We start from the raw sequence: 25662 nt of genomic DNA on the forward strand, positions 1-25662 counted from the left end.
TCCTGAGCACTTACAGTGATGCCAAACAAGCACTTTGTATGTATTAACTCCTACCGATAGCATAGCTACCTCAGGAGAAAAGTTCTCAGGTTCTGAGAGGAGTCGGGCGTGGAGGTAATAAGTAACATGCCCAGGTGCCAGATGACAAGGGCTCTGCTGGGCAGGGCAGCCAAGCTCCGCATCCCCCACCAGGCACCTGCCACCACACCTCCTCAGGGACCCGGCAGCCTTCTCCACTGCCAGAACCCAGCTGCTCTGATCACGGAAGGGCTGACCACTACTGTTGAAATTGTAATCATGTGATGGTTCTTTTAAATATATTCTACTCGTATAAAGCTTGTCTCTAGTTGAAAATGAACCAATAGGTGGAATTATTTGCTTTCGATATTTCACACCATTCCTTTCAATGTTATAGTGAAACACTGTGTAGTCTGTAACATTATATGTTGCAATAAAATCTCTCCTCGTTTGAAAGTGGAAGCCTGAAACCTACAAATTTAGCACTGAGTGACAATAATTGTAAGGAACAGGGGTACTTATCGTTCATAAAGTGCTTCTGTGTTCATTATCTCATTTACCTCCCCTACAGCCCTCCGAGGGAGGGAAGACCTGTCTGGGTGTTTCATTTTGTAAACGTGAAAGAGACATGAAAACATGTCAGCCAGCTCATTAAGTTTCCTGTTTAACAGCATAGCTGGTAAAACAGAGGAGCCGGAATATGAGCCACCTTTTAACTCCATGTCCAAGGTTGTTGTTGGGACCTTCTGTACTTGTTAAGATTATGACAAAATCACGTGGCTTGTGAATTTTGCTGATTTTATCCGAGAAATTTTGCAGGATCATCCTTTAATTGTGCTGATGCCACATGGTTCAGTAAGACTTCCTGAGGAAGACTGCCAGATGCAGTTACCAAAATCTCAGCAATTGCTCCAAAACTTGGCAATCTCCTTATTTCAGTGACATCTGGCTTACTTTTTGGAGTAACTCTGAAATATGGCTTATGGATTCTGCTGCACCTGATACATATGTATCTACAACACATAGACAAAAGAGAAGAAGGAAGGAAGGATGGAAGGAGGGAGGGAGGAAATAAGGAGGAAGGAAGGAAGGAAGGAAGGAAGGAAAGAAAAAAGGAGGAAGGAAGGAAGATAGGTAGGAAGGAAGGAAGGAAGGAAGGAAGGAAGGAAGGAGGAAGCAAGGAAGGAAGGAGGGAGGAAGGAAGCAAGGTAGGAAGGAGGGAGGAAGGAAGGAAAGAAGGAAAGAAAAAAGGAGGAAGGGAAGGAGGAAGGAAGGAAGTGAAGGAAGATGGAAGGGAGAGAAGAGGGAAGAATCCAACTTTCAAATTACCTGGCTATTAAAGACTGTTATTAATCCTTTCTGAGAAGCTGTTACTAGTAAATCGAACTGAGGGATCTTGACGATGCATTTAATCACATCCCGTCTTCTACTACCTGTCAACAACATAATATTCATTTCATCTCCCAGCACTAAAGATCCTAAAACTAATTTGTTAGGTTTGTTTTTAAAGAAAGAGTAAAGCATCTTTTTTACCTTTTTGCTGAAAAAGTAAAGTAGAATGAAACCATAAAAACCAGCAAGTGTTACTTTTTAATTATCCCCAGAGATACTAAACTGAACCTGTAACCCTTTCCAATTCAATGTGGTGCATGGATTCCCAGAGAAAATGTGTATATGCTCATGCCCCTGGCACATATTTTACAGAAAATGTATATTTTACAGAGAATGTGTTTTCCAAACATCTTTTGGAATCATTCCATTTTGAGATTTCCACATCTTTCAGGAATCCTTTCTTTGAACTGTCACCCTCATGGTTTACACAGAATAAAAGTCTAATATGATCTCGGGCTTTCCAGCATAAAAGAATGACACCACCTTAGTACTGTTAAGGGTTTTTTCTTTGTTTGTTCATTAGTTTTTACTTTGTTTTGAAAACAACGTTGGACGCTTTCATTTTCCTTTGCCTGTGTACTGAATTGATAAAACCACATATATGCAGCTGGGACAGCTGCCTAGCTTCAGTTGTCTGATGATCGTTTTCATGGCCTGATGACGGGCTCTGGTGAGGTCCAAGGGTCGGGCTGAGGAAGGTTGGAAGACAAAGGTGGGCTTGGTTCACAAGAGACTGCAGGAAGTTCAGGCGCTTTTTAAAGAGACACCAGATGCGACTTAGACTACATGCTTCATCTCAGAATGTCTGGGATGAAATGGAGGGCAGGGGCAGATTCTGGGGTTTGCCTTCCTCCTTGTGGGCTTCTTCCTCCCCAGAGGGAAGAAAGGAAAGAAAACCCAAAGTGTCAACAGTGGGGAGGGATGGGTCCCAGGCTCAAATTTAAAAAGAAATGACGTATGTTCTTGAGACTTCTATGCTGAGATGACCCTCCTCTGTGATTGGCCCAAGTTCACAGTTTTAGAGATATAGGGTTAAACTTCCATGTGATAATTAAGGGAAGTGTAGGAAGGAGTTCTAATTACTAAAAAAAAAATGAAATTTAAGAAAATTTTAAAGGAAATTTGATTTCATCTTGTGCTTGGGCATGCAGTATTGAGGTGCCATCGTACAGAGCTTGCACTCACTTGAGATATGAACCTTTCCAGAAAAATGTGAATTATTTCTCCCCAACATTCTTTATTTAGGGTCCTTCAGAGCAATGATCATATTTCAAACCTAACCTCAGGTACAGTTTCTATTTTACTCTCAATATTTACTTTTGAGAAAACATTAAACCCCATATTGATTTGCAAAGGAAATTAAACATATCACCTGAAACGACAACTCGCTGTTTTCTAGAAACAAGGAAAACCAAATTGTCTTCACCCATCTGGGAAGCAAGAATATCTTCTTCAGAGGAGAAGTATCCAAAGATCTAAAATGCCAAACAACACACGTAAACATGTAGAAGATCTCAAAACTGGCTGTAAAGTCACAGATTTTATGTTGGTTAAATTTAAAGTTTAATTGGGATGAATAGCCAACACCTTGCTTTATAAATGCCAGTGCATATGGCCCATAGCAAGAGAAGGTAGTTAATTATGTTCAACACACCATGTGCTGATGGTGCATGATTTTTGAACAGTTACTGATTTTTCTTTTCTTTTTTTTTTTAATTTTTAAGGTTTATTCATTTTTCAGACACAGAGGGACAGAGCATGAGGGGGGAGGGGCAGAGAGAGAGGGAGACACAATTCAAAGCAGGCTCCAGGCTCCGAGCTGTCAGCACAGAGCCCGATGCAGGGCTCGAACTCACATACCGTGAGATCATGACCTGAGCTGAAGTCGTACACTTAACTGACTGAGCCACCCAGGTGCCCCCTGATTCTTCTCTCTGATGGATGAATTGGTGTACCAGGCTGGTGTCCTCGCTCAAACTGACAGTTCTTTTAGGAGCTAACTTTTGTCTGGAAGGCAAATCAGCCGTCATCATACAGGGTCCCAACTGAGAATCTTAACATTGAATTTGGCCACTCTCAAATGGCTACTCTTGCCCATTTTCCATAAATCTTCTTGGGCAAGTTTTTTATCCCTACTCAGGGAAGTTTTGCATTTAAGAGACAGTGCAGTTTCTCTATTTAACCTTTCCAAATCCTAGTCTGTAGGCATGAAAATAAATTACTAGGAAAGAATCCTGGGGAGGAAAAGTAGTCTTTATTTGTGAATAAATTGTCAAATTATGTAATTCCAAGAAATTTGAAAAATTAGGTAGCTTCCTTCAATTGTCTTATGAATAAGCAGAAGTATAATTCAAATAAACTAAAGACACAGAATATTTCTCTGGCTTTATTTTTTGGAGTAACTCTGAAATATGATTTATGGTTTCTGCTGCACCTGATACACATAGACAAAAGAGAAGAAGGAAGGAGTGAAGGAAGGAAGGAAGGAAGGAAGGAAGGAAGGAAGGAAGGAAGGAATGGAAGAAGGAAGGAAGGAAGGAAGGAAGGAAGGAAGGAAGGAGAGAAGAGGGAGGAATCGAACCCCCACTGCTGGGTAAATACGACCCCTTGTGTGCCTTGCACCCACACCACTGGGGCTGGTCACCCCCAGAGAAAACCTCCCAGCCTGCTGGACGCGGCCACCAATCGTTGAGGAGCTCCACCTTCCTGGGGCTTTGGTGACTGTCATCCCGTGCTTCTCTAGCTGATCTGGCTCATGGTGCACAGCACCAGTGTCCAGTTTGCTGCACTCGTGTCCCAAACACACACCCACCATCATTTCACTTTCAACAGCTGCCCTCACCCCCCACTTCAAATGACAGTGCAAGCCCCAGGCAAGAGTTTCCCCAGCATTTCTTGCCACCCTATGTACAAACCCAACCTGGGTTTGGACATGCCCTTTCTCCTTTCCATCCCTTTCAGAGGAAGATGTGTTTCTCTTGTCCTAATCTCTCCACCTGCTCTCTGCATCCATGCCACCCTCAGAGCTTGTCACCTCTCCCCTTATCAGTCCCTCTTTCTCCCTTTCTCCGGACTTCCTTTCAGCATGTTCAAATGTTGCACATCTTAAAAACACAAATACCATAAACCTCCGAAGGGCAATTATGGGAAATAACTCTTAGTCCCTGTCTTGCTTTTCTCATCTCCACCTTCCTGCTCCAAGTGCTGTAACTCCTCCCACTGCTGTTGAACTTGAGTTGCTCTTACAGCTGCATATTGGTTTTCCGTAGTTGTAACAGCAGACACACTCTTTTTGAATTTTGACACCTTTCCCCTTTCTCCCGGTTTGCTGCTGCTACCAAAACAAGTGACTACAAACATAGGGACTTCAAACAACACCCAGTTAGTGGCTCATAGCTCCATGGAAGGCCAACATGGGTCTTGATGGGCTAAAACCCAGATATCCATAGAGACGTGTTCTTTATTGAAGACGTGGGAAGAATCTGTTATAAGCTCATTCAGGTCGTTGGTCTGAGGTCCCTGTTTCCTTGCTGGCTGAGCTGGGGCTGCGTTTAGTGCCCAGAGGCCTCTCTTCAGACGAGGACATGGGCCCTCCGTTTCACACCAGCAATGGCCCCTCAAATCCCCCTCGCATCTGGAAGCCCCTTTGCCATCCACTTCTGTTTTTAAGGATTCCTGTGATTACATGGGGCCCACACAGAAAACCCAGGATAATCTCCCTATTTTAATTCAGCTGATTAGTAACATTAATTGCATTTGCAAAATCCTTTTGTGGCAGTATCTAAATTACTGTGTGATTGAATAACCAGGGCACAGGAATCTTGGTGGGGGGGCACCTTTAGAATTCTCTCTATCATATCTTCATTTTAAAAATGCAGTTCCGAGGTGCTGAGTGGCTCAGTTGGTTTAGTGTCCAACTCTGGATTTCGACTAAGGATCTCACGGTTACTGAGATTGAGCCCCGCATCAGGCTCTGTACTGAATGTGGAACCTGCTTGGGATTCTCTCTCTCTCTCTCTCTCTCTCTCTCTTTCTGTCCCTTCCCCCACTCTTCTCTCTCTCTCTCTTCCCAAATAAATAAACATTAAACAATAAGTAAAATAAATAAAAATGCAGTTCAGTATAACTTAAATTATTTGTGCAAAATACAACAAAAAATGACAAACACTAGCATCCAATTTAACTCCAGATAATAGTGTGAGATTAGTTTTAGATAATAATGTGAAATGATGATGTTAATGATGTTATTTCTGTGCTGATGAATTCCAGTTTTTCTCAGGGGTAGGAGAACTGTACACATATCTGTTGTCACCTAATTTGAAACAACGTTCTATGTGTCTATGATACTTATATTTGATTTTATAATTTTGGGGCGCCTGGGTGGCGCAGTCGGTTAAGCGTCCGACTTCAGCCAGGTCACGATCTCGCGGTCCGTGAGTTTGAGCCCCGCGTCAGGCTCTGGGCTGATGGCTCAGAGCCTGGAGCCTGTTTCCGATTCTGTGTCTCCCTCTCTCTCTGCCCCTCCCCCATTCATGCTCTGTCTCTCTCTGTCCCAAAAATAAATAAAAACGTTGGAAAAAAAATTTTAAAAAAAATTTTATAATTTTATTTTTTTATGAATATAATTTATTGTCAAATTGGCTTGTATATACAATGAAATACTACTTGGCAATGAGAAACAATGAAATCATGCCATTTTGCAGCAACATGGATGGAACCGGAAGGTATTATGCTGAGTGAAGTGAATCAGTCAGAGAGTGACAGATCTATGTTTTCACTCATATGTGGATCTTGAGAAACTTAACAGAAACTTAACAGAACAAGAAGGGGAAAAGATAGTTACGAACAGAGAGGGAGGGAGGCAAACCACAAGAGATTCTTAAATACAGAGAACAAACTGAGGGTGGATAGGAGATGGGGGAGAGGGAATGAGCAGTGGGTGTGGTATGATACCTATATTTTAAAAGCAGTTTACAGATAGCCATTTAACTCAATTTGTAATTTTGGTGAAATTCGTACAGAGATAGTGAGAACATATCTGTTAAATGTCTGAGAACAGGTGTGGGAGGATGTCCTTTGAGGGGCCACACTGGTGCTTTAGACTAGCACGTGGGTCCAAATGCAGGTTCCAAACCTACAGGTCATGTGACCTCGGGCACATTCTTTCATTTCTCTGTGCCTAAGTTTTCCCATCTGTAAACTACTAATAATTCCCCAACCTCATGCTTTGGTGTCAGAATCAGATGAGGGAATCATGATTGGATTACTTAGGAATTAGGGAGATTAGAAAGTACTTGGATTGCGCCACGTGCTGGGTAGGAACTGAATGGAAGTCAACATTCGAGTAAATATCATTCCCAATTTTAGGAGACAGCAGGGGAAGCAGAGCTCAGGTGTCCTCTTTACTAGCTGAAAACTGTCCACTGGGCACCCCTGCTACCTCCACAGATAGCACATTGTCCATGCAGTCAGTCATACGTGTGTTTTATAGTCACATCTATAGATAGGTACGTGCCCTCTTGCAGGACATCTGCTCTTATAAATGACAAATTGTGCTACTTTTTCTTATAATGTTACACAATAGTACAATGCTTACCATAAGTGACTTCCAAAGGATGCTAAAAATTACAATTTTCTGAGGAAAAATTTAAAGGCCTTTTTACCAGATAAACTCCTTCAGAAGAGACAGGTAAAGGGGAGCCTGGGTGAGTCAGTCAGTTGAGCGCCCGACTTCAGCTCAGGTCATGATCTCACAGTTCGTGCGTTCAAGCCCCAGGTCAGGCTCTGTGCAGACAGCTCAGAGCCTGGAACCTGCTTCGGATTCTGTGTCTCCCCCTCTCTCTGTGTCTCTCTCTCTGCCCTTCTCCTGCTCATACTGTGTCTCTTTCTCTCAAAAAAAAAAAAAAAAAAAAAAGAGACAGCTAGAACTTTACATTTTGAAAGGAAATGTTTCAATGTTTGTAATGTTTTTAAAGAGCAGAAAACATCTTTCGTATGATGATCTATAGCCTCAAGGATGTCAAATTTCTCTTTCAACAATTTAGATTTTTTTTTGAATTTATTGTCAAATTGGTTTCCATACAACACCCAGTGCTCATCACAAAAGGTGCCCTCCTCAATACCCATCACCCGCCCTCCCCTCCCTCCCACCCCCCATCAACCCTCAGTTTGTTCTCAGTTTTTAAGAGTCTCTTATGCTTTGGCTCTCTCCCACTCTAACCTCTCTCTCTCTCTCTCTTTTTTTTTTTTCCTTCCCCTCCCCCACGGGTTCCTGTTAAGTTTCTCAGGATCCACATAAGAGTGAACACATATGGTATCTGTCTTTCTCTGTGTGGCTTATTTCACTTAGCATCACACTCTCCAGTTCCATCCACGTTGCTACAAAGGCCATATTTCATTCTTTCTCATTGCCACGTAGTACTCCATTGTGTATATAAACCACGATTTCTTTATCCATTCATCAGTTGATGGACATTTAGGCTCTTTCCATAATTTAGCTATTGTTGAGAGTGCTGCTGTAAACATTGGGGTACAAGTGCCCCTATGCATCAGTACTCCTGTATCCCTTGGGTAAATTCCTAGCAGTGCTATTGCTGGGTCATAGGGTAGGGCTATTTTTAATTTTCTGAGGAACCTCCACACTGTTTTCAAGAGTGGCTGCACCAGTTTGCATTCCCACCAACAGTGCAAGAGGGTTCCTGTTTCTCCACATCTTTGCCAGCATCTATAGTCTCCTGATTTGTTCATTTTGGCCACTCTGACTGGCGTGAGGTGATATCTGAGTGTGGTTTTGATTTGTATTTCCCTGATGAGGAGTGACGTTGAGCATCTTTTCATGTGCCTGGTGGTCATCCGGATGTCTTCTTTAGAGAAGTGTCTATTCATGTTTTCTGCCCATTTCTTCACTGGATTATTTGTTTTTTGGGTGTGGAGTTTGGTGAGCTCTTTATAGATTTTGGATACTAGCCCTTTGTCCGATACGTCATTTGCAAATATCTTTTCCCATTCCGTTGGTTGCCTTTTAGTTTTGTTGATTGTTTCCTTTGCTGTGCAGAAGCTTTTTATCTTGATGAGGTCCCAATAGTTCATTTTTGCTTTTAATTCCCTTGCCTTTGGGGATGTGTCAAGTAAGAAATTGCTATGACTAAGGTCAGAGAGATCTTTTCCTGTTTTCTCCTCTAGGGTTTTGATGGTTTCCTGTCTCACATTCAGGTCCTTTATCCATTTTGAGTTTCTTTTTGTGAATGGTGTGAGAAAGTGGTCTAGTTTCATTCTTCTGCATGTTGCTGTCCAGTTCTCCCAGCACCATTTGTTAAAGAGACTGTCTTTTTTCCATTGAATATTCTTTCCTGCTTTGTCAAAGATGAGTTGGCCATACTTTTGTGGGTCTAGTTCTGGGGTTTCTATTCTATTCCATTGGTCTATATGTCTGTTTTTGTGCCAATACCATGCTGTCTTGATGATGACAGCTTTGTAGTAGAAGCTAAAGTCTGGGATTGTGGTGCCTCCTGCTTTGGTCTTCCTCTTCAGAATTACTTTGGCTATTCGGGGCCTTTTGTGGTTCCATATGAATTTTAGGATCGCTTGTTCTAGCTTCGAGAAGAATGCTGGTGCAATTTTGATTGGGATTGCATTGATTGTGTAGATAGCTTTGGGTAGTATTGACATTTTGACAATATTTATTTTTCCAACCCATGAGCACGGAATGTTTTTCCATTTCTTTATATCTTCTTCAATTTCCTTCATAAGCTTTCTATAGTTTTCAGCATACAGATCTTGTACATCTTTGGTTAGGTTTATTCCTAGGTATTTTATGCTTCTTGGTGCAATTGTGAATGGGATCAGTTTCTTTATTTGTCTTTCTGTTGCTTCATTATTAGTGTATAAGAATACAACTGATTTCTGTACATTGATTTTTATCCTGCAAGTTTGCTAAATTCATGTATCAGTTCTAGCAGACTTTTGGTGGAGTCTATCGGGTTTTCCATGTATAATATCATGTCATCTGCAAAAAGTGAAAGCTTAACTGCAGCTTTGCCAATTTTGATGCTGTTGATTTCCTTTTGTTGTCTTATTGCTGATGCTAGCACTTCCAACACTATGGTAAACAACAGCAGTGAGAGTAGACATCCCTGTCGTGTTCCTGATCTCAGGGGGAAGCTCTCAGTTTTTCCCCATTGAGGATGATGTTAGCTGTGGGCTTTTCATAAATGGCTTTTATGATGTTTAAGTATGTTCCTTCTATCCCGACTTTCTGGAGGTTTTTTTGTTTTTTTTTAAATTTTTTTTTCAACATTTATTTGTGCGACAGAGAGAGACAGAGCATGAACGGGGGAGGGGCAGAGAGAGAGGGAGACACAGAATCGGAAACAGGCTCCAGGCTCTGGGCCATCAGCCCAGAGCCTGACGCGGGGCTCGAACTCACGGACCGCGAGATCGTGACCTGGCTGAAGTTGGACGCTTAACCGACTCTGCCACCCAGGCGCCCCTGGAGGGTTTTTATTAACAAACGATGCTGAATTTTGTCAAATGCTTTTTCTGCATTGATTGATGGGATCATATGGTTCTTATCTTTTCTTTTATTAATGTGATGTATCACGTTGATTGATTTGCGAATGTTGAACCTGCCCTGCATCCCAGGAATGAATCCCACCTGATCATGGTGAATAATTCTTTTTATATGCTGTTGAATTCGATTTGCTAGTATCTTATTGAGAATTTTTGCATAACAATTCATATTTTAGACAGGTAATTGTGCATGTGACATGCTTAGAGTACTTTATAACTATATAACTATTAAGAATGCATTAGAATATTAATTTTCTTTTAATTATGTTATTTAAAGGACTTGCTCCATGCTTTAAGTGATTCATCTATTTAACTATACTTTTCCTGATTACATAAGGAATATGTAGAACATTCAAAGAAAATAAAAAGCAGAAGAAAATGAAAGCCTCTCTGCACCTTATTTTTTTAGCCTACCCTGGAGCATTTAAAAAATATTTTTGAAGTTAGCAGATACAGTTTTAGATTTATAATAACTCACTTTAAATTCACTTTTGGGAGAACACCGTTATAGGCATTCCATATGGTGTTGCATGCCTCTTTTTAAAATTAGTTTGAGTCTGCTCCCAGAAAAAAAAATGTGTTTGTGAATCGCCCACTGGAAACATAGACTAACATTGTGTTGTTTTATCAGAATCTCCCAGTGACTAGTTTGACAAATTTAAGATAATCACATTACCTTAAATCTCTTTATATCTAATTTTTCTCCTTATAAATTAAAAAGGGAGATCTAGATGTTTTAGTTGAATTATAATTTTTTGCTATTCTATAAATGTCCATTTTTCCAACTGTGTTTATATCTAAAACCTAAGGGGAAAAGTGTATTTGCACCTAAAAACCTAGAAAAACATTGCTTTTTGTGACATTGCTACCATAAAGAAATTTATATTCAGAAACAGTTTTGTATATTCAGTGCCTGACTTTAAAAGAATAAACCTAGTTCTTATTACCTGATAAGATTAACACTGGCTGATAAAAAAAAAATGGTAATCCAAACTGAAAAAAAGTTAATCTTCCAGCACTGAATTTCCATTTTACAGATGATGGATCTGAAGCTCAGAAAGGTTAGGTCACATTGCTCAAAATAGAAATGCCTCTTAGGAGCCTTGGCACAGATAGTTTGTGACGAAAATGACAGAACAATAAAAGAGGCTTCCTGAACTATTTTCTCCAGCCTCAATATCCTTTATATACATACAGTGTGCAGAGGCTGGTCACAAGTGTTTGTATTAAACTTGTGTGTGATTTATAAGGAGCCAAGTGATGTGACTGAATAATGTCATATGAAATTACTGGACAGAGAAGGAGAAAATCTCAGATCCAGGATCAAAACTCATTTTTTTCTGTGGCTTTAGGTAAGTCAATTAACCTTTCCGTGTTTCACTGTCCTCGTCTTTATTATTGTAATAACATTATCCTCCATAATCTACATGGGGGGGGGTTGTCATGAAGATTAAATGAGAACATAAAAAGGAGGTGTCTGAAAAAACAAATGTGAGATAATTCTGGTGTTCTAACAGGAAAGGTCAGGAGAAGGAGAAAGAGAGTAGATGTGGTAAAGAACAAGGCTGCATTTCCTCATCTACACAATGAAACAATCTGGATTGACTGAATTCATCCATTCATTCATTTATTTCAAGAACAAAAGAGTGTTTTGTTTATTTACAACAAATCATTTGTAACATATTTCTCTCTCTTCAAAACAGAGAACCCTACAAAATACACAGAGGCCAAATTATCCGTTAATGTAGAACTCCAGGTAAGTGGATTAACCAGAGTTAATTGGTTTGAGCATTTGTTTCCTGAATCTAGGTGTGTGATATAATATAAACAGACTTCTTTTATTTCTTGAAATGCATAAATTATTTGATGTCCACGTGAATCATTTGTTTTGTTTTTGTTTTAAGTTTATTTATTTATTTTGAGAGAAATAGAGAGAGAGGGAGAGAATCCCAAGCAGATTCCACACCATTATTGCAGAGTCCAATGCAGGGCTCAAACTCATGAAAACGTGAGATCACGGCTTGAGCTGAAACCAAGAGTTGGATGCTTAATCGACTGAACCACCAGGCACCCCAACATGAATCATTTGTTATATACTCATTTGCATATTTTTAGGGATCCAAAAATATCGCATTAGAAATTCCAGCACATGAACCATTGAGTGTGTGAGAAATATTCATTAAAAAATTGAGAACAGTAAGGATGATTGTCAACACCATGGCTACTCAAAGTTTAGTGACATAGAATTTAAGGTACCAATAGGTGGGACAATATCCAAAGGATTTACACAGTGTGACTGAGCCCAGATCCTTGGAAAGACACGTTCATTTTGTACACGTACAAGATTTAGGGAAAAGACAGCCATTTCTGTATTCCTGCAAAGTTACTGACTGTTGTATTGTTCATTTGATTTCTCAAACTTTTTAAGTCTTTCAGTGGTTAAGGGCTTTTGTTGATATAGATGATAGATAGATAGATAGCTCATATGTATATTTATCTTCTATTTTATTGAATTAGTAGATTAAAAAGGACAAAACAACCGCCTTTGCACTTGCAATCTTGCTTTTAGATCCATGCCCTGGGACCTATGCTTATAGAGCCATTTGAACTTTCTGCAATGGCAAGACTCTTCTGTAATCTCTCCTATCCAATATGATAGTCTCTGGCCTCATTGGATATTGAACCCTAGAAAAGTAATCAGCACAACTGAGGAGTTGAATTGTTAATTTAATTTAATTTAATTTAATTTAATTTAATTTAATTTAATTTAAATGTAACTAGCACTTGTGGCTACTGTTGGTTAGCTCAGCTCTAGAGGGTCCACTCTAGTTCATGATGCTAAGGGGCCATTGTCCACCAGGAGTTCATGCTTTTAAACCATGTCCTAGATTCCTGAGGCCCCAGAATTCCCTGCCTAAAGGGCTCCAAGCCTCCTTTCAGGCCCATGAAGTCTCTTTTAGGTACATCCTCATGAGGGTGGACCACACACCACTGGTTTGTGCACCCCTAGGACTGAAGAGTCCCCAAGGCAGAGTGCTGATGGAGAAGGAGCTTAGACATATGGGTTGGAGATATCCATATATGTGCATGCATGGTCCCCCATAATGTGGGATGGGGCCATTGGTGCAAAATTAAGGGAGGTGGGCTGGCGCTAACTCCCTCCTTGTCTCTATATTTTAGTGTGAAACTGCAAGGTGTGAGAATTTTAAATTCTAACGTGGACTTCCAGGGGATTATTAAGGCATATTTTCAAAATTGGAGGATAAAACATATTTGCTTTAACAATTAGCTGAATTTATAATTTCACATATTATATATATGTGAATTTATAATTTCACATATATATATTATATATATATATATATTGATATATGAATATATCAAATATTCACATATTTGATATCTGGGCCTCTATTTATACTTGTGCCCAAATAAAAGGGACATTTTGTACATTTGACTTCTCTGTAGAACTAGTTGACAGTAAAGAATTTGACATCACATTCTTCAGATAAACATTTCCAATCATGGTGGCTACTTATATCATTTTCTTTGAAACTTGTGATATTTAAACACACTATATTAAACTTTTTTCTCTTATTCTTATGCTCTTGGAGAACAACGACAAATATCTTCTTATTTTTTCTGATACTGTTCCCAAAGAACAAAGTTGAATACTTCCTTTTTTTTTTTTTTAATTTTTTTTTCAACGTTTATTTATTTTTGGGACAGAGAGAGACAGAGCATGAACGGGGGAGGGGCAGAGAGAGAGGGAGACACAGAATCCGAAACAGACTCCAGGCTCTGAGCCATCAGCCCAGAGCCCGACGCGGGGCTCGAACTCACAGGACCGTGAGATCGTGACCTGGCTGAAGTCGGACGCTTAACCGACTGCGCCACCCAGGCGCCCCAAAAGTTGAATACTTTCTATGGTCTGTCCATCTTTCAGTTGTTTGTCAACAAAAATCCATCTGTGTTGATGAGGAGGAATTCCTTCTATGTCTCTTTTGACATTTTCTGTGCTTACCGATAAAAATATAATGAGAACAATATATATAACTTTAAAGTTTCCAGTAGCCACATGAAAAAGTGTAAAAAAAAAAAGAATTAATTTTAATAGTGTATTTGTTTCATCCAATGTGTCCAAAATATAATTTCAACATGTAACCAATAGTAAGATATTTTATAATCTTCTTGTGTATTACATCTTTGAAATCAGGTGTGTATCTTACAATTACAGCATATTTCAATTGAGACTAGTTACATTTCCAGTACTAAATAGCCTCATGTAGCTAGAAGAAGTGTTTTGGGCAGTGTAGGTCTAGAGTTTCTAAGGGTTCAACCTCAAGGATGATGGTCTCTCCTAGTGAAGCTTCTTTGAGATTTTGTGTTGTACCTTCACTGAGGAAAAACAATCCAATGTTTCTCAGTCATTCTTTGACTGTCTTACTAATACAGCTGTCTGGTTTGAGCTGAACCATCTAAGCAGGGAGCATATCAGGTCCTGGCCCAACCTTCATTTCAGGTGTTCTATCTTTAGGAATAACCAGCAGTTACTTTAAAGTTCCATTTAGCGTATTCTGACAAGGTGAGCATAATTCACTCTAATTTTAGCAACACAAACATTAATTCGTGGTAGTTCCAGAAAAACAGGTCACCATTGTATAGAAATCAGGTAACCATGCTGGGAATCTCAGAAATCTTCAGCTGAAAACCCAAGACATGTTGGGAAAGTGACCATTGAATAGAAGGTTTAAATATTTATTTATTTTATTTTATTTTATTTATTTTTATTTTTTTTAACGTTTATTTATTTTTGAGACAGAGAGAGACAGAGCATGAACAGGGGAGGGTCAGAGAGAGAGTGAGACACAGAATCCAAAACAGGCTCCAGGCTCTGAGCTGTCAGCACAGAGCCCGACGCGGGGCTCAAACTCACGGACCTCGAGATCATGACCTGAGCCGAAGTCGGCCGCCTAACCGACTGAGCCACCCAGGCGCCCCCAGAAGGCTTAAATATTTATAATGCAAGCTCTGCTAAAACATTTCCATGGGCACAACAGGCTTTAAAAAAAAAGAAAGAAAAGAAACAAAAAGGAAAGATGGAAGGGAGGAAAGGAGGGAGAGAAAGAAGGAAAAAGAGGTAAGCTTGGCAATTACAATTCGTTGTCTTTGATACATGAGCCTTGTTCTCTGGTAATCCCTTTCCGCTTCCACCTAGATATATATTTTTATACATATGGTGCTTTCATATATTTGCTTTTGATATCATAATCAAGTAAAGATCTAAGTGAACATCGTATTTTTACTTTTCATTTCTTGAAAAAAGAAAAAGCTTTAAAAATATGGTACACAGTAGAATCTTCATGCTAATCTGGAGACTGGAAGCTTCCAGGCTTGTTAGTACTCACCAGAAGTTTGTGAGAATGTTTTTCAATTTCTAAAAGCAACCTGAAATATTTATAAGAATTATTAAATTGAGAAGAGATGTATTAAAATTCAATTACTGATGTGTTGGGTATCTATTAGCTTAGCTGTATTAATTCCAAAAATCTATTTTATTGAATTATTACATTTATAAATATTAACAAATTACTGGGGACAATTGAGATCTTTGTAAATTGAGTGCCTTAATAATTTTCCAGATCTTCTCTTAATCCTGAAGTTAAGTGTGATAGTCTTATACATTCCTTGATAGATTTATCCATTGACATTTTCTACTATTTGTTATTCTTGTTTTTTTAACAAATTTTTTTTACAAAAATTTAAAATTTATTTTTGAGAGACAGGCAGAACGTGAGCAGGAAAGGGGCAGAGAGAGAAGGGGACACAGAATATGAAGCAGGCTCCAGGCTGTAAGCTGTCAGCACAGAGCCCTGATGCGGGGCTCAAACTCATGAACTATGAGATCACGACCTGAGCGAAAATTGGATGCTTAACTGACTGAGCCGCCCGGGCCCCTATTTGTTGTTCTTGTGAATGGAAACTTCCTGTTACATTTATGTGCATATGTTGGGAGTGAGTTATTGCTTATGTTTGTGAAAGTTATTGATTCTGACATGTTTATCTTCTTTGAATTCTCTTGAACTCTCTTAGTTCTAATAGTTTGTCATGTGATTCCTTTGTGTATTCTTGGTAGACAACTACATTATCTACAAATAATGACAACTTGCATTTTTAATTATATATTTTTATATTTTTATTACACTTTTATTACATGCTACTTCCTTTTCCGTTTTTTGTTTTTGTTTTTGTTTTTGTCTTGGCATTACTTACAATTTCCAGTAAAATGTTGAAGGGTAGTGAAGATAATCGGCATCCTTTTCATGTTCTTAACTTTAATGAGAGTGTTTCTAGCATTTCACCATTAAAAATGGTCCTTACTTAAATAGATTTCTATACGTCTCTAGGGTGAGCACATCCTAAGTAACTCCCCTCCCTCCACACAATGAGTCACCCCTTTGCATAACCCTTATCCCTTGAGTATGCATAGACCCTGTGACTTGCTTCTAACCAAAAGAATAAGGCAAATGTGATGGACTGTTTCTCCCATGATTGTTACATTATATAAGACCGTCTTAGGGGCTCTGGAGAAGAGATTCTCCTGCCAGCCTTGAAGAAGCAAAACTGTGAACTGCCTATGTGGCGGGTCCTATGGCAAAGAACTGCAGACAGCCTCTGGGAAAATAATGGCAGCTTCTAGTCTCCAGCTTCCAGCCAATAAAAAGCTTTGTCCCTTAGTAAGTGCCTTGTGGCTCAGTGGGTTAAGCGTCCAACTTCGGCTCAGGTCATGATCTCACAGTTCCTGAGTTTAAGCCCTGCATCAGGCTCCTCACTGACAGTGTGAAACCTACTGGTGATTCTCTCTGTCTCTCTCTCTCTCTCTCTCTCTCTTCCCCTCCCCCAGTCGTACTTTCTCTCCTTCTCAAAATAATAAACAAACAAACAAAAAAAGTTTAGTCCCTTTGTCATACAAGGAAATGCATTCTGCTAACAACTGGAATGAGCTTGGAAACAGATTCTTCATTAGTTGAATCTCCAAATGAGAACACCTTGATTGCAGACTTGTGAGACTTTGAACAGAGGACCCAGTTAAGCTGTGCCCAGAATCCTGATCCATGGAAACTGTGACATAATAAATGTGTTTCTTGAAGTTGTTAAGTTTAGGAAGAAAGAAATCTTGCCACTTGCAACAACGTGGGCAGACCTTGAGGGCATTATGCTAAGTTTTTAACTCAGACACAGAAAGACATGGTCTCACTTATATGAGGACTCAAAAGAAGCTGAAGTCAGAAACAGAGACTAGAATGGTTGTTTCCGGGGGGGTGGGGGATGGGAGAAGAGGGGAGATGCTGGCCAAGAGCACAAACTTCCAATTATAAGATGAATACATTCTGGGGATCATAGTTATAATCTGGCGATTATAGTTGAAAATGCTGCTTTATACACTTCAAAGTTGCTAAGGGAGTAGATCTTTCGTGTTTTCACCACAAAAAAGAAACGGAAATTATGTGACATGATCGCAGTGTTAGCTAACCCCACGGCGATAACCATTTTGACATAGATAAATGTACAAATTAATACGTTGTGTATCTTAAACTTACACAGTATGTTGTTTGTCAATAAAGCTGAGGGCAAACGTTGCCAAATTTGTGGGAATTTTTTACAGCAGCTACAGAAAATGAACATAGTTTTTTTTTTTAAATCAAATTAAAGGGAATGTCTATCATTCCTATTCTGCCAAGATTTTTTTCTTTTTAGAAGCAGAATAGCTATTGAATTTCCATCAAATGTCTTTTTTAATTTTTATGTTATTTTAAGATCAGGAGTCAGCAACCTTTTTCTGAAAAGGGCCAGGGAGTAAATATTGCAGACTCTATCACAATATTCAGTTCTGTTGTTGTAGCACAGATGTAGTCACAGACAGTATGTGGATGCAAGAGTGTCACTGTGTTCCAAAAAACCTTGTTCACAAAACAATGGCTGTCCAGTTTGGCCCACGGGTCGTGGTTTGCTAACTTCTAATTAAGATTATTGTATTATTTTTTCTCCTTGAACTTGTTAAATGAAATTTGTTACGGGACTTTCTAATATTAAATTGCCTTTACTTTTTCTGGTGTAAATTCTACCCAGGAATGATTTTTTAATGCGCTGCTGGATGCAACTTGTTAAACTTTTATTTAGGACTTTAGCATTTGTATTAATAAGTAATATTGGCCTATAGTTCCCTGACATTTTATCTTTGCTCAATTCATGTTATTTTAGTCTCGTAAAATGAGTTGGATAGCTTTTCAGCCTTTCCTAAATTGTACAAAAATGTGTATAATGTGGGAATTATGTAGTCTTTAAAGGCTTGATAGATTTTTTTTTTGTTTGCAGTTTTTCCCCAAAACTAATCGATTATTTCTTGTTTGATTGGTTCTTGGGGATTTGGGCTATCTTTTATTATTGGTTTATAATTTTATTATATTGGAATTTATTGAAATGTTCTTTTTAGCTTTATACACGTACAGTTTTCTGATGGCCCCACATATAGTTGAGAAGATGTGTCTTACCTATAACTTGGGTTCAAAGTTCTATTTTTATATATCTACTAGCTTATTATAAATGATAGTCAAACCCTTTAAATCTTTTCATTTTGTCTATGGTATCTACTGATTAATAAAAAGAGCCTGATAATTTTTAATATTACTTTAAGTGCTTTGTATGCACATGTGCAATTTTTTAAAATTGTAAGCTACCTTAATCCTTTTAGAATAAGAAAAATCTGGGTTGTAAAAATATCTACAGAGTATAGTCTTCTGTGAGTTTAAACAAAGATCAGAGGCATCCTTTCTCCTTTGCCATAGTACATAGATCACTTCACCAAACATGCTTCTATGTGCAATGGTGGAAGGCATTCAATGATACATTGACAAAGAAGAGACTCAGGAAATGTAAGAGGTGGTCAACAATAATCCTTTTCTTTCTTCTCTATATTATATTTGTAATACAATGAAACAATTGAAAAGGAGTATTTCATTTAGAATGTAACAAAGGCAATTAAAATCTTGGTTATTGTTATGGCATGTATACTTCTTCCATTTGGCGGCTCGGTCTAAAAATATTTAAGAGTTACCTATTAATAATACACTTAAACCTCTAACTCACTTTCAGTTAGGGATGGTGGCCACATCATTTTTTAAATTATTATTATTATTATTATTATTATTATTTTGAAAGAGAGGGAGCATGTGCAAGCAGGGAAGGGGCAGAGAGAGAAGAAGAGAGAGAGAATCCCAAGCAGGCTCCACACTGTCAGCACAGAGCCTGATGTGGAGCTTGATCTCACCAACTGTGAGGTCATGAACTGAGCTGAAATCAAGAGTCAGATGCTTAATGGACTGAACCACCCAGGCACCCTAATGGTGGCCATATCTTTATGGAATTTACACATACCATGTACACATTGTGAGCTTAACCCCTGTGGGAGTAAATTTTGATTAAATTATTCATCCTGAACAAGGAGAAATAATACCCAGATTTCATACAATGAACATGAAAAATGACTACCTCACACCAGTCTACAGACACATCAGGGTTGTTGCAGAGCTTCCTGTAAAAACATTTCACATCTTGATTCTTCACTTCTGGACCAAAGAGTTCCTCCACGGCTGCATAAAACTTGTCATAATCAATTGCATCTGCATCGTAACAAAGTGCAGGAACATCGTTATCAGACTCCAAGGACTATATTGCATTTCTCAGCTCCTTTTCCTATTTTCTAATCTATTTCATTATTTCAACCTATTAAAACCAGATTATGCTGCATTTTAAGGTTCTTTTAATTAGAAACAGAACTAGTCCCTTGATTAAAATATTAGAAGAAAATATTTTACTTTGGTGTTTAGTTTTTCCTCCAAAACTTATATTTCAACTATTTTAGGAGTTTTATTCAGGAATACAAAGATCGGAAGGTGAATTACTTCCTTCCTGTCGGGAAAATTTTTACCAATCAAGGGTGTCTGCTAGAGCCCATCTTCAAGGAAAGGGAGTAATTCTTGATAGGTTCTTTGAACCTATTTGGACACCACACACACACACACACACACACACACACACACCATACTTGAATATTGATTTTGCCAAACTTGGTGATTCACCTGGGAGCTACCGTTCTGTCTAAAGGCAAGAAGGAATTAGAAGCAAAGGTGCATTGAGAATTTGTTATGTGTGGGAACTAAGCTAGACACTGGAATTAGAATGCAAAATTAGATTAAAAAGTTCCCTTCCTCTGGGAATTTATGTCCTAGTGGAAGACACAGCAAATCAACAAGTAAACCAACAAATAAATTATTTACAGATTGTGATGGGCAAGACTAATTACTAGAGACAGACATTAGATTAATGGTTATCTAATGTGAGAGGTGACGGGACATGAGGAGACTCTGGGATGCTAGAAATGTTCTTTGTCTGGATCTGGTTGGCGGCTGCAGGTATGTTTACCAATGTCCAAATTTGCTGTGCTATATACTTAAATTAGTTGTGTTCTTTGGGCTCCAATGTGTGTATATTATACTTTAGGGGCAAAGTAAAAGTTATTAGGTATAGAGTGAGCTAAGTGCTATGAAGGAAACCAATAGGGAGCTATGAGAGAATTCTCTATCTATCAGTGTTGGTGGGCAGGGAAGCCTCTCTAAGGACACAAGTAAAAACAGTTAAGCTAAGACCTAATAAGCAAAAAGAATTCAGCCATGTGTAAAGCTAGATAACAGCATTTTAGGCAGAGGCCAACCAAAGACTCATGTTCTGAGAAGGTCTATGGATATGGAGTATATTGAGGACAGGGAAAGCGCTGTGAGGTGAGATTACCAAGAAGGAGTGTTAAGCTGGAGTCAGTAGTTTGTAATTTATTCTAAACATGAGAGCAAGCATGATGGTAAGGTATTGCCTTAAACTTTTCTCAAAGCACACTGGCTGCTGTAAGGACGGCTATAAAGAGTGACAGCTATAAGAGTGACAGCTATAAACCTAGCAAGGGCTAGTGCATTAATCTGGGATTCAGGTAGTGGAGGCCTGGCCAGAAAGATGCACTAGCCAATGTACATCCTGGGCTGTCTTGGAAAGTCCAATTTATACTGATATTCTCAACTTAGTTAATAGTAACAACCCCTTTCACTCTTGAAAGTGTCCTCAGTTGGATGATAAGTGATATAGGCACTGAGAGGTAGCACTGGTGATGGCGAGATATAGTTGGAAGTAGAATGACAAAGACTTATAGCTGATTGGAAGCTGTTGGGGGCAAGAGTGGGGAGTGAAGGACAAGCAGGATTCCAGAGCAACAGGTCTCATCCAGGGGAGGATTTGCCGTCTATCTCCCACAGGGACATTGGCAATGTTGACTGTGGACAATTTTGATTGTTGCAGTCAGGAATGGAAGTGCTATGTCATCTAGTAGGTAGAGGCCAGATATACTAACCATCCCACGATGCACAGGATAGCCCCTCTTTCACCGCACATACACATACACAGAACAAAGAATCATCCAGCCCCAAATGTCAATAGTGCCACAGTTGAGAAATCCTGTTCTAGAATGACACTCATGGTTTTGGTTTTAAAACTCAGCAAGTATTGGTGTTATTTACCAAAACAGAAGCAACTGAGGAAGGACCATGGGTCTTGGAGGGGGGAGAATAAAGCATTCCCTCTTGGTCATATTAAATGTAAAATTCCTATGAGATATTCAAATAGTTTAGCTGCTTTAAATTCACACCATTGTGAGTATGATGTGTCTCCTTGTAAATGAGTCTCACTGTAAATGCCACTGGATGAGGATGATGAAACTTTCCTTTCCTGGGTGATTTTAATTCTCTCAGGTCACTGACAAGATGATCGAACAGTAATATTACACAGATGAATTCCTTGGGTGAATTCCTTGACATCATTTTTGAGATAGACACTGTTACATTAAAAACATTCTCTCTAGTTCTTAGCTTCTTGCCTATCATGAGAAGTAGACCCTATTTCCCAGTACTTATGAATAAATATGAATATATGCTAGTATTAGAAGTCTGATGAAAGTTAAGATTATATTTCTTCTTTCTCAATCTTTTATGTCAGTCCCTCTCTCACAGAAGGAAATTTATCTGTACTTATTATTTTGTATCAAATCTATACTGTATATCTACATATCTATTGTACGTTATACTGTGGGATATTATAGTATAATATTATATAAAATATATATTGCTATATATCTCTTAAAATATATACATATTTACATATACATACACATAAACATATATACTGTAGAGGAAGGAAGTTTTTCAATGTGGCTTTGTGATTGCAGGCTTTAAGTGAAAGCAAGGTTAACTTGTTTGCTTAGCACACATTTCAAGAGTACTTCCTGGATATAAGACTCTGGGCTAACCATAAGGTTATAAAGCCTTCAAAGCACTCACAGTTCAAGTGCTATGGCAAAGAAGAGGCAGGAACACACACATTTCAGCAGGTTAGGTGCAGCAGGGAAATTCCTCGAGATGGCAAGTTAACAGTGTGCTAAGGACGGCTTTGCCTGGGGAAAGTTCTGACAAAGAGATGACATTTGATTTGGGTCTTAAAAGATGAGCAAAAGTTATAGGCACAAAAAAGGGAGGAAAGGCACTCTACACTTGGGGAATGACACATGCAAAATCAGAGTCAGAAGTCATTGGGAATGCTGAAAAGTTAATATTAGGACAGAAAGTTTATGAAGGGACGTTCCAGGAGCTGAGGCTGGAAAGGTAGATTGAAGCATGGCTGAGAATAGCCCCGAATGTCAAGTTAACATATATGGACTTTATTTTCTTTTTAATTTTTTTTTTAATGTTTATTTTTGGGACAGAGAGAGACAGAACATGAACGGGGGAGGGGCAGAGAGAGAGGGAGACACAGAATCGGAAGCAGGCTCCAGGCTCCGAGCCATCAGTCCAGAGCCTGACGCGGGGCTGGAACTCACGGACCGTGAGATCGTGACCCGAGCCGAAGTCGGACGCTTAACCGACCGAGCCACCCAGGCGCCCCAACATATATGGACTTTAAAGCTGAGTTAATAAGCCAGCAATGTGGCAGTTTAAAAAAAAATTAAAAGAATAACTCTTGGGGCACCTGGGTGGCTCAGTTGGTTGAGCATCCCACTCTTGATTTTGACTCAAGTCATGATCCCAGGGTTGTGGGATCGAGCCTTGGTTTCCAGCTGAGCATGGAACCTGGTTAAGATTCTCTCTCCTCCTTTCCTCCTCTCCCCCACTCATGTTCTCTTTCTCTCTTTGTCTAAAAAAATGCAAAAATAAGGCAATAACACTTGGCAAGAAGACTATTATATTGAAAGGCTGTTGTAATAACCCAAGAGTGAGATACCATCATGAAATAGTCAAAGGTTATAGCAAGATATCTGGCTCAGGAGACTATGTAGGTGGAGTCTGTGCTTTAAGGTTGATAGAGAGCACAGGCAAGGCTCAAAAAAAAAAAATAAAGGAGGCAAAGAAAGAATGGGAAAGGGAAAAAAAGAGAGGTGTGATGAGACACGCAGAAGGAGACAGTTTCTGGAAGCAGAGGCAGCAAGCTGCTAATGCAGTGAAATAGCCAAGTAAGCTGGAAAATGAAAACAATTGATTGAATTCGGCAGCCGTATTAGGTGATGAAATACCTCGGTAAGAGCATTTTCAGCAAAGTGATGAGAGAAGTCAGACTTGAGTAGATTGAAAATTAAGTGGTGACACTGTGGGGAAATTTAGTGGTGAATCAAGGGAAAGGCATACAGTGGCAGCTTATAGGGAAGAACAAGTCAAGGTCAGGACGTTTGGGTGTATTTTTAGTTTGAGAGGACAAAGCTAAAAAAAAATGAGATTTTGAAGTTGTTGCAGTAGAGTGATAGCTTTGGAGAAGAGGAGGGATAGAAGAATGACAGGTGCTGGTTTGGGAAACTCAGAAGTGGAATAAAGGGAGTTTGAGAGAATTCTTGTCTTTTGGCATTGCTTTTTCTTATGATGATGTAAGCTTGGCCAAGGGGAGCTGAGATCCAGACAGGATTCAACAAAAGTGGTAAGGGTTTGGAAAATCAATTACAGGTAAATTACAGGTAGACTGGGGAAAATTTTTTTAACTATATAAAAAATTAAAAAATAAAAGTTTTGTCTACAGGTTTTAGAAAGCTCAGCCAAGTTCACAATCATCTAAATACTACATCCAGAAGCCCTGAGTCTTAGCTCTAACACATAGAGGTTGAGTGACTTGGGCGGATGTACCTGTACTTCCCATCCTTTAACAAGTAAAGTGGGGGTGATAGCAATAACAGTAATATTTGTTGTGAGAATCAATTAAATTATATTTATTAAGGTGATTTACAAATTCTTAAACACTATTCAAATAATACCAGTTTTGTGTTTGAATATGGAAAGTCAACAATTTAACTCATTTGTGGCTGTCCAGCCTGGCACGTTAAGAGGCTGGCCATGCTGACCCCTTTGCAATTGTATGGGCTCTGCTGCTTTTCTTGTAACAGCAGGATTTGTTCCATTAGTCTTTTACTCTGCTGTAAAGCCTTATTTGTCACTGCTGTCCTCAGTGCCCCGAAGTTGTCCCTTTGAGTCCTGACCATGGTGGTGTACTTTCCATTCTGTGTTGGTGTTCCTGCTGTTAATGATCCTGGCAGACCACTGCCTACCTTGTTCCCCTTACCTTGGCATACTCCAAATTATTCCAGCCTAGAGACATAAGGGGAGGCCCAGGCAGTGAACAAAAGTTCCAGAAAAACTTTGCCCTGCTTATGACTGTCTTTATGGTCCCATGATACCCTTAAGAGGTGGCAGGGCAGCTTCTATGGCTCGCTAATGGTCACTGTGCACTACTGGGAATCCCAGGTCAACCAGCAAGACATCAGAGGTAGACCCCACAGAAGAATGCTTAGATGCCACTTAATGAAACCCCTTAATTTTACTTTTGATGTCTCAAACTTAGGTTCAAGGAAATGAACAAAGCTTCCCCAGGACGACTTAGCTAGTTAGGGACAGAGTCAGAACTCAGGCCTCCCGTTCAATGTCTTTGCTATTAAGCAACATTGCTTCTCTTTGATGGCTTAAAACATTGGACAGTTCTAACCACAGACCCAATTGGGTGCCCTATAATCACTGATCTTACCTTCTTTTTGTATAAACAGGCCTGCTCTTTCATCTCTTTTCTGGGCTGCTACATGTTCAATCAATTTTTCAAACCCTTTCAAGGCTGTCTTGAAATTGCTAATCTGAAGTGCAGTGCTTAAATGCTTTTCCTCCTTGATATCCATAGGGACATAGGGTTATTTATTTCTGTACAGAAATAAATAGCACAAATTTGCCAACTTGGAAAAACCTTCCGGTTGGTACAGTGCCTCCCTGCTGTCTCAGTTTTGTCCCAGGTCTCATTCCTTCGGTCTTAAAATCCCATACTGTGGGTAGGAGTCAGAGTCGTCACTAGATGTTAGCAGGGAGGAACGCTGACTTAATCTAATGCATTTCATATATGCAAACATTTCAGTAAGTATCCTGACCTCATAATGTTACCAGTGTCCTTCAAACGGCCCTCATTGCATCATAATATCTCTGTCACCTCCCCTTCCTTCATAAGGAGGGCATTAAGCTTTCCTTCCCCACAAACTGTGTGCGGGCATGTGTGTGTGTGTGTGTGTGTTTG

At 39.3% G+C, this 25662-nt stretch overlaps 1 protein-coding gene across 2 annotated transcripts in view; it reads right to left on the reverse strand.

Annotated features, from left to right (window-relative positions):
- WDR64 (WD repeat domain 64) overlaps nt 1-25454 on the reverse strand; it is a 151030-nt gene extending 125576 nt beyond the window's left edge. Inside the window, exons 1-4 of one of the 2 annotated variants that reach the window (XM_047840593.1) lie at nt 25132-25454; nt 19528-19658; nt 2783-2885; nt 1348-1451 (exon numbers count right to left, since the gene is read on the reverse strand). In XM_047840593.1, coding sequence (XP_047696549.1) covers nt 1348-1451; nt 2783-2885; nt 19528-19658; nt 25132-25276 — 483 coding nt within the window. In that variant the 5' untranslated portion in view covers nt 25277-25454. Of the gene's footprint in view, nt 1-1347; nt 1452-2782; nt 2886-19527; nt 19659-25131 lie in introns of those variants that run through there. The other variant, XM_047840594.1, reaches the window with a different exon arrangement.
- Between the last annotated feature and the right edge of the window lie 208 nt (nt 25455-25662).

The sequence above is a fragment of the Prionailurus viverrinus genome, chromosome F1 (genome assembly GCF_022837055.1).
Source record: "Prionailurus viverrinus isolate Anna chromosome F1, UM_Priviv_1.0, whole genome shotgun sequence".
Lineage (NCBI taxonomy): Eukaryota > Metazoa > Chordata > Mammalia > Carnivora > Felidae > Prionailurus > Prionailurus viverrinus.